At 36.6% G+C, this 19,509-nt stretch overlaps 1 protein-coding gene across 4 annotated transcripts in view; it reads left to right on the forward strand.

Annotated features, from left to right (window-relative positions):
• The window catches only part of Fstl5 (follistatin like 5), a 692,962-nt gene that overhangs the window by 585,915 nt on the left and 87,538 nt on the right, over positions 1-19,509 (forward strand). For all 4 annotated transcript variants that reach the window (XM_060378450.1, XM_060378449.1, XM_060378448.1 and 1 more), the window contains one exon: positions 15,611-15,760. In XM_060378450.1, coding sequence (XP_060234433.1) covers positions 15,611-15,760 — 150 coding nt within the window. The remainder of the gene's footprint in view (positions 1-15,610; positions 15,761-19,509) is intronic.

Consider the following 19,509-nt stretch of genomic DNA (forward strand, 5'->3'; position numbering starts at 1 on the left):
AACCAGAGCTACCTAGTAAGCTTCCATCTAAAGATACATAAACTCTAATACATAAACTTTGTCTTATTAAACAATAATCAAGCAATAGGTTTTATGGAATCTTTAAAATTATTTTAAATCATAACCTATGCCTGGGAATGCAGTTGAGTGCTAAGTAGCTTGTGTCACATGTGTCAAGTTCAGGCATCCATCCCTGATTCTGGGGATGAAAAAGGTTAATCAGATGCTGTGCTGCTCCTTCTTAGCATTTTTACATGGAACAAATTTCTGTGTGAGCTGCAGTCAGGTTTAAAAATAGAAATATATGTAATTATGTCTGCAGATTTTTAATCTGAGGAAATGAATCTGTTTCAATCAGTAGTAGGTTCATGAAACCACTCACTTTGTCTTCCACTTTTTAGATGTCCAAGCACTTTTTAGATGGACATTATGTGAGGATGGAAGAATCCTCATGAAGGGGCCATCTGCCTCTGACACTGTGTGCTGCAGGAGAAAAGTGCAGTTCTCAAGTGGTATTATATGGCCCGAAAAAATGCCGATCAGTCAACAGACTGACAAGGAACTCAATCCATACTTCCCATGGTGTGCAGAAGAGTGATACAGATATTCGATGTATCTAGACAGAGAATCTCATTCCACCACTAAAATCACCAAATTAGGAACCACTAAAATCACTCAGTGATGTGCTAGGAAAGAAGAGCTTTGAGCAGAAGGAGACCAGATGCTCATACTCAAGGTCATTCAAATTATTTATCTTTCTCTTAAAAGTTTGCTTCTCTTTTCTTTTATTGATTTATAATGAGGAGAAATAATTTGCTTCAAATAAGCTATAGCATTTAATGTAAATTAAATCCAAGTAGGAGTCATTAATGTCTGCAATGACTAGAATTTTCTTTCCAATCTATTTCAAATAGAAGATTTCAGATCATATTGATACAGCCACTGTCAGTTTTTAAAGTGATGCTGCAGTACTAACTGATCAGATAAATGGATAACCCAAGATAGAGTTGAAGGAAACTCTGAAGTTAAGATCTAGGCTGTGATCAAAAGCTACATAGACAAATAACCAATGGTCTGTTTTTTAAAGTCAGAACAGCATACTGCATAGCATATAGCTAGGGATCAACATTTTACTGATCTCTCTAATGCTAAGAATATGTTGACAGTTAATTGGAGTGCTTAGGCAAATACATATAAATCTAGGGTACACACTGTTTTTGAAGTTAGTAGGCTCTTTGTAGGATGACTGAGGTATGCAAAGCATTTGAAGGGAGTATCTAGATTCCTGGGTTGACTATTTCTCTTTTCCACTGTGACTCTCATCAACTTTCCACTACTTTAAGCTTTGGGAGGTGCGTATGTTAGGTAGCAACAGATTTTTCACTATTATGTGTTATTACTAGCCACCTTGCTAAGTTCACTTTGCAAAATGAATTTATTGCTCCTTTAAGATAAAAACTTCATCATGTTGAGAAACAAAATTAAACTGAGCTTTTATTTGCAAACGTTTGTGCTAGTTCTTAATCAAGTTGATTTAATGTGAAGCTCCTGCTTCCACCCAGTTCCCTTTTACTGACAGCCACCATAATGGCTACATCTCACTAGGGTTTTGGGATTAGTTCCAGATCAACGCATTTTATCAACTACTTTCTTCTTATATGACAGAACTTGAGACCTTTGGCCTGGAGAGTTACTCTCTCTCACTTCTTCAGACACAAACCTGTACATTACACATGATATTTCTGTCCCTAGAATACTCAGCTCTGTAAGCCTCGGCCTCAATCCAGAATTTTGATGTCTTCCAAAGGCTGTGAGGGCCAGAATGTTGTATAACATGCTGACTTATTAATAATGTCTATATTTTTCATTATGTTTTATAATCATTTATTATTTAACACCCATTATTTATCAAATCAACTATCTCATATATAATTTAGGTTTTTATAAAAATTTTTTTCATTTAGATACAGTTGAAGCCATTCAGCACCTTTGATTTTTACCCATGCACTAAAAATTAGTTGCTAGAATTTGAATTCAAACTTACCAAAAATCCAGATGAGTAAACAAAAAGTGTCTCAATACATTCTGTCAGAGCAGCCTATGACAGAGAAAAAGGTGTCCCGCTGTGCTCTGGATGTGCCACACTGAAAATCACTCAGAAACTCTTCAATGTGTGCAACCAAATCTCTGCAACCAGTTGTGGGAAATAAAATCAAAGTCTATGTAGAGGTTGATTACACTATGTAGACTAGTGTAATTTCATGAAGGGCAATCCACAGAAAAATTCTAAAAATAAGAGGTGAATTGTACTGATTGCTAGAACAATGCAAATATGAAATTTGTTTAATGCTCACAATGACTCTATCTGAAGGAAAACATTATTATGTGAATTTTACTAAAGAGGTAATCAGGGCTTCTGAAAAGAAGTTCAACGTGAGGGTTTTGCTACACCTGAGCTTACCTTTTCTAGACCTGGCTTCTGATTGCACACAGCCTTGAGCATAATATTAATAGCGACCATAAAATGCATAAATGTATTTTATTAGGGTTAAAGTAAGAAATTCTGTACTGTAGTCCTTGTGTTTTCATTTCCTAAAATCAAAATCAAACTGTAAGACAGCATTCTAGTGTACTCCCAACTCAGGTAAAAACAACCAATAAGTTGTAGATCCAAGAGTTCTGGATGACAGTGAGGTAAGTTAAACCTTTAATAGAATGTTACAAATTCATTGCATTCCATTTCTGGTGTATTGCTTGGGTTAGAAGCAAAAATCCCAGTTAGAAAGCAGATGAAAATATTTTTATCTCAGTTACTTTCTGTTCTGTAGAAAAACAATGTGTAAGCTATCCTTGAAGGCTTATCTATGGCTCAATGGTAGAGCCCTTACCTAACATAAGCAAATCCTCAAGTGTTCATTCACAACAAAAGAACAAAAATAAAATGTTCTTTGGTACTAAAATTTTTGTGCCTTATATTGAATATAAGTTTCACTGATTGTGCAAAGCAATTTTAAGAAAACATTACATTTATAAATAACTCATGTAGATTGTACACATAATTACACGCAGTTTTATATACATACATTTATTTTTTATTTTTTATTACATTTTTAAAATTATTACAATTTATTCACTTTGTATCCCAGCTGTAGCCCCTACAATCTTACCTTTCCAATCCTACCCTCCTTCCCTCTTCTCTTCCCATGACCCTCCCCAAATCCCCTGATAGGGGAGGACCTCCTCCCCTTCCATCTGAACCTAGCCTATCAGGTCTCATCAGGAGTGGCTGATTGTCTTCTTCTGTGGCCTGGGAAGGCTGCCCCCTCAGAGAAAGAGGATCAAAGAGCCAGCCACTGAGTTCATGTCAGAGACAGTCCCTGTTCCCTTTACTAGGGACCCACTTGGAGACTGAGCGGCCACGAACGATGTCTGAGCAATGGGTCTAGAATATCTAGGTTCTTGGTTGGTATATCATATAACACACATTTCTAAAGGAGCATAAGATGTTCACGATAACATAAAACTAAACATTCTGATGCAGTTTTGAAATGATTATAATTTATATTATTTATTTATCAGAAATTGAATAATTCAACTGGAAAAATTTACATCCTATGACACAAATTCCCAAGTTTAACAAGGTGGTACTTAACAGAATAATCCTTGGCCCATTTATTATCTATCACGAATAAGATTTAAGCTTGTATTCATGTTTCAACTTGTGCCTATTATCATATTTACGAAATGTGTCAAAGGCTAATATTTTCATTGCCTATCACTAAATACACTTTTCCCAAACTGTGGGACAAAGATGTAAATGCTGAGGAAGTCTGGTCAAGAAGATCCCTGAGACACACTGATAGAATGTTCACATGCAGAAGCTGGAATATAGTGGCCAACTTGATTGAAAAACATACTGAGTAATAAAATGGGTGGTGTGTTTTTAGGAGCTGAGGAAAACAAGTATTTCTTTTTCTTATAAACTGTACTTAGAATTACAATTTTTGTTGAAAATAATATAAATTGAGTTACATGTTTTGTGGATGTCTACATAATTAGTGTCTGTTTAGAGTTTAATCCAGATGTACAGGCTGGTTTGATCAACTGCCTGCATGAGCGGCTAGATTATCCAGTCGCCTGATGCTTTATTTTAAAGTTTTTCACAATTAAATCATTCCATTAAAATTAGTTAAGCTAAATTAATAATATTAATTTACAAAATGTGTGGACTAGGAGGGAATCATTAGTGACAACTTTAAAAGAAGCATAATGAAACACCGAGTTCCCTTGCAATTAGAAAAAAAGTGGGGAACAGCCTAGAACTCATTGGCACAGGAGACAACTTCCTGAACAGAACACCAACAGCACAGGCTCTACGACCAACAACCAATAAATGGGACCTCATGAAACTGAAAAGCTTCTGTAAAGCAAAGGACACTGTCGTCAGAACAAAACGACACCCTACAGATTGGGAAAGGATCTTCACCAACCCTATATCTGACAGAGGACTAATATCCAGTACATATAAAGAACTCAAGAAGTTAAACAGCAACAAATCAAGTAATCCAATTAAAAATGGGGCACAGAGCTAAACAGAGAATGCTCAGTAGAGGAATATCGAATGGCAGAGAAACACTTAAAGATATGTTCAACATCATTAGTCATCAGAGAGATGCAAATCAAAATGACCCTGAGATTTCACCTTACACCCATCAGAATGGCTAAGATAAAAAATTCAAGTGATAATACATGCTGGACAAGTGGAGAAAGGGGAACCCTCCTCCACTGCTGGTGGGAATGTAAACTTGTACAACCACTCTGGAAAGCAATCTGGTACTTCCTCAGACAACTAGGAATAGTGCTTCCTCAAGATCCAGCTATACCACTCCTAGGCATAAATTCAAAAGATGCTCAAGTACACAAGAAGGACATTTGCTCATCCATGTTTGTAGTAGCAGCTTTATTCATAATAGCCAGAATCTGGAAACAACCCAGATGTCCATCAATGGAGGAATGGATACAGAAATTGTGATACTCTTACACAATGGAATACTACTCAGCAATTAAAAACAAGGAAATCATGACATTTGCAGGTAAATGGTGGGATCTGGAAAGGATCATCCTGAGTGAGCTATCCCAGAAGCAGAAAGACACACACGGTATATAGACATATAATATAGGATAAACCTACTAAATACTCACTCATATAGACATGTAATATAGGATAACCCTACTAAAATATGTACACTTAAAAAAACTAATCAAGAGGGAGAAATTTTGCTAAAATGTTCAATCCATATCCAGAAAGGCAAAGAGGATGGATATCAGAAGAATGAAAAAAGAGGGAACAAGTCAGGAGCCTGACACTGAGGACCTCTGAAAGGCTCTGCCCTGCAGACTATCAAAGCAGATGTTGAGACTTATGGCTAACCTTTGGGCAGAGTGCAAGGAATCTTATGAAAGAAGTGGGAAACAGTAAGATCTGGAGAGGTCAGGAACTCCACAAGGAGAACAACAGAACCAAAAAATCTGAGCACAGGGGTCTTTCCTAAGACAGATACTCTGCCCAAGGACTATGCATGGAGATAGCCTAAGACCCCTGCACAGATGTAGTCCATGGCAGCTTAGTATCCAAGTCAGTTCCATAGTAATGTGAACAGGGACTGTCTCTGACATGAACTGACCGGCCTGCTCTTTAATTACCTCTCCCTGAGGGGGGAGCAACCTTACCAGGCTACAGAAGAAGACACTGCAGCTACTCCTGATGAAACCTAATTGACTAGGATCAGAAGAAAGGAAAAAAAGACCTCCCCTATTAGTTGGCTTGGGGAGGGGGATGCATGCAGAAGGGGAAGGAAGGAGGGGTTGGGAGGGGAGGAGGGAAGGAACCATGGGGGGTGGATACAAAGTGAATAAAGTGTAATTAATAAAGAATTAAAAATAAAGAATCTTTAAAATAATAAAGTCATTTTAAAATGCCATATTCTGTAGGTCTCTGAAATCATTGAATATTCTGTCTTTATATAATTGATCTGTCTACAAAATCATATCTATCTGTTAAACCTAGAATGTATATTCCTGTGATAAATTAGACTAGTGTCTGATATGACTATGAGTTGAATAACTAGTAATTAACTTGGATACCTAATATCCTAAGCAGTTTTTAATAGCAGTTTAAAATTATTGGAAGTAACCTTGACTTTCTATCAATATACTAAAGCTTATACCAATGTATCAAAATAATTATTTTTGCATCAATATGCAAAATCCTATACTATAGTTAAAATCAACCTTATTTGAGAATAACAAATAATACCCTAAGTTGAGTAGATTCGATAATCTACCTTTTGTTTTATTTCTATAAGATATCCCTGTATATGCCATTCTTATTAACCCCTTTTCTCATTATCTAAAAAAAAAGGAAGATAGAAAAAGGAAAAGAGAGGAATCCCTGAGCCTAACCTTGTTTCACTCTGATTAAGACCATTAATAATTTATAAACATCTCCCAATGACAATAAAAATTTTTAGCCATTGAAAACAACTAAAAACATACTCAGCCCCCTTTAAGGAAAATTGGAAGTCATTCTCATGGATTTCTTCTAGCTGACATTTTGGACAAATAGAAATCCTGTTAGAGGGCCCAAAGAAAACTGGGAAACATTGGTTAATTAAGCAAGCAATAACATTTGTAGTATAGTCTTTGAATGTTGAGAAATTTCAGGCTTAATAAAATTCCTGTTTGGAACAGTCTAAAATGCTGGACCAATTAAGATTAGTAGCTTTCTTCAAAGTTCTTTTGGGAGCAGGCTTTGATGAGAAACAGCAATTGAAGCAGTTGAGGCAGGAACAAGCAGAATGCTGGAACATGCAAGATGCTGGAACAGATGTGTTAATGTCTCAGCATGCTGAAAGATGAATCCTGTCAGGTTTGATCCAGTGTCTCTGGTGTCCAGTTCTTTTATTTTCTTTTTTTTTCTGCAAACATATAATTTCTCACAAGCATTATAGAGTTCTAAAATTATAAATGTATGAGATACGCAGAATGAAACTAAATTGTAAGCCAATTTTAACTATGCCAATTAAAAGTTTAGCATAATACATTTTAAGGATATTATTGGACAAATATTGTTGAAGTTTTGGCTGGAGACATGTTTTTATGTCTCAGTCAGTTTTAGAGTTGTTTTCATGTAACAGGATCAGCTATATAAGTTACCATTATTATTGAACATACAATCATTATCATGTTGAAATCAAAACAAGGTTGGATAGATTAAAATATCGTTTTGGGCTCTTGCGTATCTGTTGTATTAGGCCAAGTTGCTACCTATTTCCCTAGAGAAGCTTCCCATTAGAGAGACAAGCTGGTTTCCTTAAGCAATAGAAAACACATGTTTTCTTTTTTTTTCAATGCAGTTTATTCAGGAACCTTGAACAATCCTCGGACCCCGGGGAAAGCCAGCCCACAGCTTAAATAGCCTCTGGGTAGCCAACCCAGACGTGCCACGGGGGCAATGCAGATAGGTCCACATACATGGAAGCAAGCCAGATCCTCAGCCTTAGCCAAATGTGGAATTGTTCGTGACAGAGAGCACTCACCATCAGGAAGGTGGAAGGCAGAAACCAGCTCCATCTTTAAGGCATAGCATTCCGCAGCTCTCTACAGTTCCCCCTTTTTGTTTTAGATGCATCAGGCAAGAGTAGAGGTCTGATCTCTGATATTAGAAATAAATTGGGACTTTGTACAGATGTTCATTTAGGTGTCATCCACCCAAAGAGCATCAGACCCGTCTGATACCTTTTTCTCAGAGGCGGGACCTGAGGCATCAACCCGCATGCAACCAGACATGCTCTTCTCTGTGTCCAAAGCAGCTGACCCTGAGTGCAGTGCTTAGCCTCGCATCCTGAGTGTATGGTATCCAACCATGCTTGGGGAGAATGTCCTGCTTCAATGGCTGTAAAGGCCTGAATGATCATGGCTGCATCACACTGTTGTGAGACTCTAATCTTGCATATATACCACAGGCAAACCAAGGAGACCAACACCAGAAGGCCTGCTAACGCTCCCATACCCGCCCATTCCTTCAGATGATTCATGGCTGCAGCAATCCATGATGATAATCCTGTGGCTAGTCCTGCGTTCACTCTGGTAGAATTTACTGTGACAATGGGCACTCTCAGCTGCTCCATCATAGTATCGAATTCTCCAGTCCAATTACCTAAAATATAGCTCGACAATTGTTTAGACAGATTTGCAGCACAGGAAAAATTCTCATGTTATATGCTAGTGACTCAAAGTCCAGCATATTTTCATTGACAGCCAAGTTGAGCGATTTGCCATAGGGTATCAATTTGCTCCTGCACCAGGTCAATCCTCTGATTCAACACCATCAAGCTTCCTTTTAGTTGAGCATTAATTCCTTTATGTACAACTAACGCATGAGCTACATTGGCTAAATGATTGTTCAGGGTCTGAGCAGTCTGCCCAGTATGACTCATGGCTAATGCCCCGGTGGTAGCTCCAACAGCTGCCAATGTGATGGCAGTAACAATGGCGGCTGTAATTCCAAGATCCCTTTTCTGTCTGAAGAGAGTCATAGCGTGAGGGGCATCCATGGACACAGACACCCAGTGAGGCATGCGAATTTCAAATCTCTGAAGAAAGAATTAGAAGAAGATATGAGAAGATGGAAAGATCTCCCATGCTCATGGCTTGGCAAGATTAACATAGTAAAAATGGCCATCTTATCAAAAGCAATCTACAGATTCAATGCAATGCCCATCAAATTACCAACACAATTCTTTACAGACCTGGAAAGAAAAATTCTCAACTTCATTTGGAATAACAAGAAACCCAGAATTGCTAAAACAATCCTCTACAATAAAAGATCTTCTGGAGGTATCTCCATCCCTGATCTTAAGTTGTACTATAGAGCAACAGTTTTAAATTCTGCATGGTACTGGCATAGAAACAGAATGGTGGATCAATGGAACCGAACAGAGGACCCAGAAATAAACCCACACACTTATGGACACCTGATCTTTGACAACGACGCCAAAACCATACAATGGAAAAAAGATAGCATCTTCAACAAATGGTGCTGGTCTAACTGGATGTCTACATGTAGAAAAATGAAAATAGATCCATACTTGTCACCCTGCACAAAACTGAAGTCCAAGTGGATCAAAGACCTCAATATAAAACCAGACACATTGAATTGGCTTGAAAAAAAAGTGGGAAATACCCTAGAACTCATTGGTACAGGGGAAAACTTCCTGAACAGAACACCAACAGAAAACACATGTTTTAAGTAAACTTTATATAAACTCCTTTTTATAAAATAAGATAACTCCTTATATAAGATAAGCATACCCTAGGTATCTTGTACCTGTTTTAAGGTTTAGTCCTAGATTTTTATATGTTGTAGCTATTTGTTCTATTCCCTTGTTTATACAGAATGGGCAGTTATGCCTTTATATCCAAACTTTATTTAAACTCACTCTTACCTTTAGCATTAAACATACCCTAGGCATCTTGTACCTGGATTTTTACATTGGTTTTGGCTATTCTTTGGCTTGCCCCCTTTTTGATATGGGATGGACAGTTCTGTTTATTAAACATATTAATATAATTTTTTGAGTCTTTAGGACTAAACTAGGTTGGCATGTACTTTTCCACCTTTAAGCTTCTTGTGTTTTTTTTCATAGGCATGACCAACATTTTTCACCCATGAAAATGTCTCACGTTTAAAAGGATAAGGCAGTTTTCAGAGCAGTGTGACATTATCTCTCTTTACATACCTAAAAATGATGTGAATTCCACCTTTAGATCAGTAATGACATAACATCTATTATTAAGAAAAAATAATTTACAAGGTAACCTTAAGGAAAATTTTGTCATTTTGAATCTTAGACTATTTCTGAGTGGCTAAACAGCAGGAGTCGCTATCCTGGTTTTTATTATGTAAATTAGCTTGATCCACAACTCACAGATCTGCCTATTTCTTTTACTTTGTGTTGGGAAGAAAGACATGTGCCTTCACCAACTTGTTTTCTCTAATCCATATTATTGTAATTCAAAGCCCTTAAATGAAAATCAAGCAAAGAGACAAGAAAATTTTACGTTTTTGGTCAGTTGTGCCAATTTACGCTGTAACAAACAAAGCCAAGTTGGTTATTTTTTTTTTAATTTAGTTGTTGTTTCAGTAAATTGGCAGACCCTTACCACAAAGAGCTGACGAGTATCTTGAAGCCAGAGAGCTTTGAATTTTAGACGGTATTAGTCTAATTATTAGGAAGAGTAGCCTTTTTCTTATCTGTAACTTAGTATTCCAATCATTGGATTTTTCTTCATTTTCTCCTTGAACTTTCTTGGAGAAAGCATGGAGAAGAACCATCACCGATAAACACCTTGCAACCAGGTCCATGGCTATGACAGCCAAAAGGATTAAAAACACCCTCTGCTGTGTCAATTTTTTTTTTTTTTTAGATGCAGTTTTAGGCCAAACTCTGTCTAGAGGTTTCTTTGTCTCCAGTTCCTTTCTTTCCTGCCAAGGCTGCTGAGCTGAGCCAGTTGAGCCAGCTACAGTATAAAGGAGCCATGCTTGTATACCCGTCAGTTAAACTGCAGCAGCAGCCAGTTTTGTTATGGTGTGGATACTTAGATTAGTTGGTCGCCATTTGTTGCTGGCTCCTTTCCTCTCCTGCCTACTCCTTCTCTATTAATCAACCTTGTGGCTGGTTGTTTTATTTTGGATGTTTACACAAACTTGAGACAGGTGATGCTTAGAATAAGTATCACAATGCAATATCTGGATTGAAACTAGAGAGTGTGTGTGTGGGGGGGGCATCAGCATTTGAATGAACAAGGGTAAGGTGTATACATTTCAAAAGAATATTCTACCAACAAGGGAGTTTGTACTACTGAGGAACAGGAAACATTTAGACACATAAATCGTCAGCAGTGAGCACAGCTCTCCCAATTCTATTTCTACTTCTTGCCAATGGAGGGACTTCTGATGACCAGAGAAGCAGCTTGGTTGAAAAGGACAAAAATGAGATAAAGCAAATTATGTGTACCAGTTTTATTTAAAATTTCAGACTCTGGCCTCTTTGTTCCAACATCTTTGTATTTATTCCTTCTCTATTTATGGCTGTCTGAAACATACTCTGAGATGATCCATGATACTGCTTAATTTAGAGTCCAAAACATGTGTGTACATCTTATGTGCCACACGTGTGCTGTTATGGGCCATAATACTAATGCCATTTTTTTGTTTCATTCACAGCTGTGTAAATTGCATTAGGTAGTGATCATCTAGACTAATCAGACAAGCATATAAGCTGTCCTCACACTGAAAGAACCTAGCCTGGTTTTTAATTAGTATCAGCCCACTTGCTTCCCTGTCTGTTGCGCTTGCCAGTCCTTACATATCACAGCTTACACTTTCTTTAATGTCAAACTATTTTAAATACAAACTCATATATACATGTATGTATGTATATATATATAACTTTAGAAATTATTTTAATGTTCAAATTTTCATTCTTCCTTTACCTAACACTTCATAAAACTGAAACTGTAAGCTTTCTTTTTTCCTTTTTTTTATTTTTCTTTCTTTTTTCTTTCTTTCTTTTTTGAGTTTCCCTAGCATAAAGCAAGTTTTATTTTGTCTCTCAATCTATCTGCTTATCTATGCCCACACAGGCGAATATCTTAACTTTTCTTTGAGTTTTCATTACAGATTTAACTAATTTAAGTCCTCATTCTTTTTTTAGGTATGATTTTTGTTCTATGCTATACAATTTGCAATTTTTCTAGAAACAGTTAGTTGTAAGATCTGGTGATTGGCTGGCCAGAGATTATCTCTAGTGTCAGAATGTGGTAGGTCCTTGGATGGATGAACATTTAGCATACAGGAAATGGATCAAGCTAGCCAGATTTGAGCTCTGGCTTTCCACAATAAGCAAAAATAAAAAGCCACCAGAGCCACACAGAATGTAATTAAGAACTAACATGATAACTAGGGTAAGGATTGTGTGCAGTCAGAGATAAGCAAAATTTTCTATCCAGACAAGTTTCCTAGTTTTTACAGCCATGTAGTCATGGCTACTGTAGCAGAAAGGAGCCATAGTTTCTCCTTTATAACTAGGTTAGAGTGGCTGACCACACCTACTTGTAAAAAACTGAATTTTATGCATGCTTTATACATTGTGCAATGATTGTATTTTTTCTATTTTATTTTGTTCAGCAAGAGTTATCAAAAATATTTTTTAATTTTCTTTTATTATTATATCATTTACTACAATTTATTCACTTTGTATCCTTGCTGTTTCCCCTCCCTCGCCTCCTCCTAATCCCACCCTCCTTCCCTCTTCTCCCCATATGCCTCTCCCCTAGTCCACTGATAGTGAAGGTCAAAAATAATTTTTACTCAATATTTTAGGGTAACATAATAGATGTACATAAAATATAGGACGTATTTTGAAACTGACCCAAGTGAAATAAGTTCTAATTTTGAACAGAATTCTTTTTCTTCCCAACTCTTATTCTATTAGCATAAATTACCTTAATGTTAGTTTTATTGGTGATACTTTTGTTGTCTTTTCCCATTAAATACTTAATGCACGTGAATAACATTTCTCTATAGCCACTACCCACAAATAAGTGTTAACATATTTAATATGAAAAAGAGTAGTGCTGTTATTAAATGGAACCTGACAGACTGTAATCAGAAAAAAACGACATAGCACAAAGTGAAGGAAATCCAAGTTGTCTGTGAGAACATTCTGAACGGCTTCATAAAAAATGATTGCAAGTGTAGCTAGGGGTGCCTTTTGGGAATGGCATTCAAATAGAAGATCATTCCCAGCCAACACTGTAAACATTTCATTGCTCATGGTCTGGAAATCGTTTGACTGACAGCTGTGTGTCAGGTTCACATTTGCATTAGTTCTTCAGATTTGGTGGGAGATTTTACACAAGGGCAACACTTTTGTAAACAATTTCCTTATATCCAGGGCCTTTCATGAGACATTAACTTCAGGTCCAGCTTGCCTCCCAGCAGTTTGTACCTCCATAAATATTTTATCTGGTGTTTATTTCTCAAAAAAGAAACAGGGTCTTTCAATGACATTCAGTACAGTTCTGAAGAAGTTACCCAGGTGTCTCCTGGGAACTGATGAGTGAAATTTCAAAATTGCACCCTGTTTTAAAGAGGCTTTGCCTTCAGGTTTGCATGACCTCCGTAACACGCCATGACACTCTCCATGGCCCCACTGCTAAACAGCCACTGTGCTGCGCCTTATCAAGCCACATTAATTTCCTAACCCAGAGGTGTTTGTATCATTCCACACTGACTGCTTAGATTGTAGGTTATTTACAGGTTGTTCTGTGAACCATGGGTTGCTTTTTAACAACAGAAAAGTAGAAACGCTCTTCAGTCTTACTAACTGAACTGGTTTGAGCTGGTGTATGCTCTAGGTCCTCCTTGAGTTCCAACTGAAGTGACAAAATTTAAGCAGTAGACCACGACTACATCTTTCAAAAGTACTCTGCTATTTCCATTATCTTAAGACAAACATGAAATCCACCTGCCATGGCTGTACTTCCTGAGCCAAATTGTATTATGAGATAGTAAATACAATCACTTGTGTCTACTCTCACTACTATGCTGATGATAGATTTTTTGCGAAATCTCTTTAAACAAGGACATTAAATGGAGCATCCAGGTAACACTTCATTGTGGGAATTAGAGAAGAAAGCAAGTGTGCTGAAGTAGTTTTGGATTTCATAGTGTGCAAATAATGTGCAAGAATGTACAAATAAAAGAAGCTAGACATTAGTTATCAAATGTCAGGCCCAAAGAACAACCCATGTATTTCTCTGTACTGGTCATTCATGTGTGCTCATGTGTGTGCACTTAGAAATGTACTGTGATGAGAGATTTTCTGGCATTCTGGCTGTTAGCTTGGTGGCTTCATGGAACTCCTTACAGTAAAAGTGGGTATGTCTCTGACTTTTTTTTTTTTTTTTTTTTTTTTTTTTGCCTGCTCTTGATACTCTTTTCTTCTATTGGTTTGCCTTGTCCAGCCTTGATAGGAAGGCTTTTGCCTTGACTCATTATGTTTTGTTTTGTTTTGTTTCACTGTCATCTCTTTGAGGTCTCCTCTTTTCTGAGGAAGAAACAGAGGGAGAGTGGATCTAGGAGAGAGGGGAGTTGTAGGCAGCTAGGAGAAGCAGAGTGAGAAGAAACTGGTTGGGATGTATTATATGAGAAAAAAACATCTATTTTCAATAAAAATAAAAAGTAGAGAAAGAAACTGAATATAATTATATAACTGAATTATGTTTGTTCTGTTAAAGACTGTTTACACTGGGAGGTCTTGGGAGAAAATTAAATTTATTATGTTTTTGTTAAACTGTTGTGTTAATAAATAAGTGGTAAAAATGGAAAAGGTTTGCATTTCACCAGAAAAAATCAGTAGCTGTTTTTTTTTTTTTTTTTTTTTTTTTAATATCAGTAACTGATACCAGATCCAAATGGTATGCAAACACCCCCACAAAAATCAGGCCTTCTGACTTGGTCCAGAATTGAGTCAAGGCTCAACTAAAGCTGGATTGTAGAAAAAATTATGGCAGTTAGATAAAAGCCAGCAATCCTCAGACATTGTGAAGCAGGTGCCAGCCTGCCAAGAGAAGTCATTTCCCTTGTCTCTGGCAGTAGGAACCCATTACTCTATTGGCATAAACCTGTGGTGCCTTTCAGCATATCAAAATTCATGCTAGGCTCCAGCCCTGCCTCATCCCGTAATCATCATCTAGATTATTGTAATTCACAGCCTTCCAGGGTCCCTGATAGCCTGTATTCATTCTCTATATAGTGTCAAGGTAGTTCCTCTTGCCTCAGCTATCACTATTTTCTTTCTAGCTATTCTCAACAATTCTTTTTTCTTAATCTTTATTTTTTATATTTATTACAGTTTATTCACTTTGTATCCCAGCTGTAGTCCCCTCCTTCCTCCCCTCCCAATCCTCCCCACCCTCCCTCATCTCCTCCTATGCCCCTCTCCAAGTCCACAGATAGGGGAGGTTCTACTTCCCTTCCATCTGACCCTAGCTTATCTGGTGTCATCAGAACTGGCTGTATTGTCCTCTGTGGCCTGGCAAGGCTGCTCCTCCATCCAGGAGAGGCAGTCAAAGAGCTAGGGACTTTCTCTGACATGATCTCTACAATTCTTGTTCTGTAGAGTTGACCATATCGATTCTGCTTCTCTCTCTGCTCTGGACTCTTCTACATGCCTCTGGATATTTTCTCTCTCTTATTTACAATAATAACCTTCCCCCTAACTCTCAGAAGTTATTGCAGTTGTTTCTTTTCTGTTCCCTCACTTAGTATTGAGATCTGGAACCATGTTATAGAAATCTCATTTACACTGGCTTCTATACAACGTCAGGAACCTAAATTTGCTGTACATTCCTTTTTACTGTGCACATTTGATATCTCTTGTTGAGTGTACTCAGTCACCAAGCATTAATTCTATTCAGGACAGTGCCCTTACTATGCTATGTTTTAGGATGTCAATTTGCTTTTCTGCTTTCTAAAATACAGGATGAAGTCTGTCCGAAAGCTGAAGAGGATGAAGTGCAGAGATGTGTGTGGGCTTCTGCTGTGAATGTCAAAGACAAGTTCATTTATGTCGCTCAGCCAACTTTGGATAGAGTCTTGATTGTTGATGTACAGTCCCAAAAAGTTGTTCAGGTATGACTGATGGCTGTTTTTGACAATGAAACATAAAATAGATATTTGCTTTAATCTTAGAGTATCTCCTAAGTTGTCTACTGAAATTTGATTGTCATTACAAATTTGTTTCATTACTTGGATGACAAAAAAAATTGATATCTTCTAAGAGTTTTCCTCTATCTCTTTTTTATTTTTGCATCTACTAAAGTAGGTGAAAAATTCCATACATCTTTTATTTTGTAATATTTGAATTTAAGTCTCATAATATTCACTTGACTGTTTTGTTTTGTTTTATTCTTCTTCTATTCTACCTAAAAAATCTGTTTTTAAACCAATTAAGATATCTATAGTTAGTATCTTAATAAAAACTGAAAAAGTAATATTTATCACAAAATTCCAAATGTTAACAAATATTATTAGATTATATAAATAATAAACAGGCCTGTAGGTCAATGATACACAACCAGCATTTATTAAAACTTTCCATGGACACAGATTCACAATATGGTTACCTAATGCTTCCAGTATGAACCATGTTGGAGCTTTTACTCCTTCCAAGACTATGGTCTGTGTCAGTTTGTTTAAATTCAAAATTATATATATATATATATATATATATATATATATATATATACAGAATTTATTATTTCTAGAGAATTTATCTGGGTGCACAATTTGGACCAGGACCACTAAGATCACTGGCTTTAGTACAGCAAAAAAAAAAAAAAAAAAAAAAAAAAGTAAGCTTAAGCTAGCATTATGAAATGCATATTACTCTTATGTGGGAATGATGACTATTTGCAATTTAGAGTTACATTGAAACTAAAATAAAATCATGCAGGTAAAGCATTCACTGCCGACCATGTCATATGAACATTATCTATCAAAGTGCCTCAGAGAAAGTAATGCCTAACTACCCTTGGTATGTATAGATACATTTTGTAGTCAATGTTTTTATGAAATTGACCCACATTTCTTGATTCCTATCCAAAAGAACAAAAAATGCCAAGAAGTAAATAATAATAATAAGTAATTGTGCCATTAACAACTTCATATTATTTCATCCATCTGTCCATCCATCCATCCATCCATCCATCCATCCAAACATTCATCTCCTCATGTGATAGTCATGGATCGATTGCTACTGTAAGATGTGCTAATTAGAAATAAATGAATGGCATCAGTTCTAATATAAGGCTCTGGTGACTTTTAAGTTATCAGATGACATTGAGTCTAATGATTCAGATTCTGATATGAGAAGAAATAGTGAAATCTGAATAAAATTATGAACAGGTATTCAACTAGAAAATTCTAAAGTTTCCAGGGTTACACATTTATTATGGAGATCCAATTTAATGGTTCCTTACCTATTGTGAGAACAAATAGCCTATATGTTACAGTGCATTTTCATATGATTTGGAGGCTGCTGAATTTTGACAATGGTGGTTTTACTTTGATTTACTCTGAGATAGGCCAGTATAAATTAAAGACATTTGGTTATAAATGACGAGGACTCTTTTCCAGAATTTTTAAATTAGATGTATGAGCTGAGACTAATCAGGCTGATCTTGAGATTTCAGTAGAGACTGACAGTTACTGAATATATATTTTCTACTAGATATTCAAAAGTAGAAAAAGCCAATATCACTTATTATTCATAGAATTTTGCCTTCAGAAAATGATGTCAAATTAAAAATTAATAGAAATAATGAATAATAAAATGGCCAAATGCTATGCAATTATCACATAAATCATATTTTTAAGTCTCTATTGTAGCTATGAAATGCTAGGAAATAACAAGATCATGTGCAACAGAGAAAGGTACATTCTGGCTCAACTCTGATTGTAGAGGGTTTTCAACTTCAAGTTCTTTTTTTTATGTTTTTTTTTTGTTTTATTTTAATTTTTTTTTATCAATTACATTTTATTAACTCTGTATCCCAGCCGTGTCCCGATTCCTCATTCCCACCCAGTCCCTCCCTCCCTCCCTCATCTCCACCGTGCCCCTTTCCAAGTCCACTGATAGGGGGGACCTCCTCCCCATTCATCTGATCCTGTTTTATCAGGTATCTTCAGGACTGGCTGCAAAGCCCTCCTCTGTGGCCTAACAGGACTGCTCCTCCCTTCAGGGGTGGGGAGACCAAAGAGCCAGTCATTGAGTTCCTGTTAGAAATAGTCCCTGTTCCCCTCACTTTGGGAAACCAGTTGGTTACTGAGCTACCACAGGTTACATCTGAGTGGAGGTTCTAGGTTATATCCATACATGGTCCTTGGTTGAATGTCAGTCTCAGAAAAGACCCTGTGCCCAGATATATTTGGTCCTTGTGGAGTTCCTATCCTTTCCCCATCAGACTAACTCCCCTTCTTTCTTATGATTCCCTGTACTCTGCCAAAGGTTTGGTCATGAGTCTTTGCTTTGAAAACACTGCTAGTTAGAGTCTTTCAGATGCGCTCAGTAGACTCCTGTCATACGTTCAATGCACATCCCATCTGTCTTTCTAAATGAGGATTGATCATCTTACCCCATGTCCTCTCAATTGATTATCTTTTTTAGGTGTATAGATTTCATTATGTTTATCATATCTTATAGGTCTATATAAGTGAGTATATCCCATGTTTGTCTTTCTCCTTCTGGGATATTTCACTCAGAATGATCTTTTCTAGATCCCACCATTTGCCTGCAAATTTCATGATTTCCTCCTTTTTGATTGTTGAGTAGTATTCCATTGTATAAAAATACCACAATTTCTGTACCCATTCCACCGTTGATGGACATCTGGGTTTTTTCCAGGTTCTGGCTATTACAAATAGAGCTGCTATAAACATGGTTGAGCAAGTGTCCTTTTTGTGTACTTGAACAAACTTTGGGTATATACCTAGCAGTGGTATTGCTGGTTCTGGAGGAAGCACTATTCCTATTTGTCTTAGAACGCACCAGATAGCTTTCCAGAGTGGTTGTACCAGTTTACATTCCCACCAGCAGTGGAGGAGGGCAACTTCAAGTTCAACACTCAGAGAACTGTGAGTGAGTCAAGATCGAATGTCCTTAGGAACATGATATTGAATTAATTATGTCTTTATTATTCCATCATAATACATTCTGCTCAAATATATAATTGCATATATTTTTGTTACCATTTAATTGCCAGATTTTGAACATTATATGCATAGAATGCATATAATGTATATGCATGCATTACTGGATTCTGGCTCCTATGTCTGGTAATTATTACTGCAGTAGAGTTTTGTTTTCATCTGGATTATGTTTGTACTATTATTTTGCTGTAAGAAATTTACTAGTTAATGATTCATAGTTGTAGAGTGTATAGTTGTATATTCATCTATGTAGAAATCAATCATAAGCTTTAAATCTGAAATCAAGGCATTCAGCAGTCTTCCGTAGGCACATACTTGAGAAGATATTGTCAGTGGATATGCATGGACCTAAAGTTTTTCACATAAGTAATTTTCTAGAATGATTCTAAGTTTCAAATAAAAGACTGTGACACACTTAGAGGTAAACAATGTCCAGGCATTAATCACAGTGTTACAGTACATATCCTCAGTGTTAGCAAATGATCAATATATGTTAAGTAACTTTCAAACACACACACACACACGAGATTGATCAGAGAAAGTATCGAAACCAGAACCATATAGGCACCTGGTCTTCTATTTCCTTACAAGTTAGTAAGAATTGTTCCAATATTCAGTAGTCTACTGTTAGTGATGGCAATAATTTTTCCAAATATTTAAAATTAGTATAT

Source organism: Meriones unguiculatus, chromosome 2 (genome assembly GCF_030254825.1).
Source record: "Meriones unguiculatus strain TT.TT164.6M chromosome 2, Bangor_MerUng_6.1, whole genome shotgun sequence".
In the NCBI taxonomy this organism is placed as follows: domain Eukaryota; kingdom Metazoa; phylum Chordata; class Mammalia; order Rodentia; family Muridae; genus Meriones; species Meriones unguiculatus.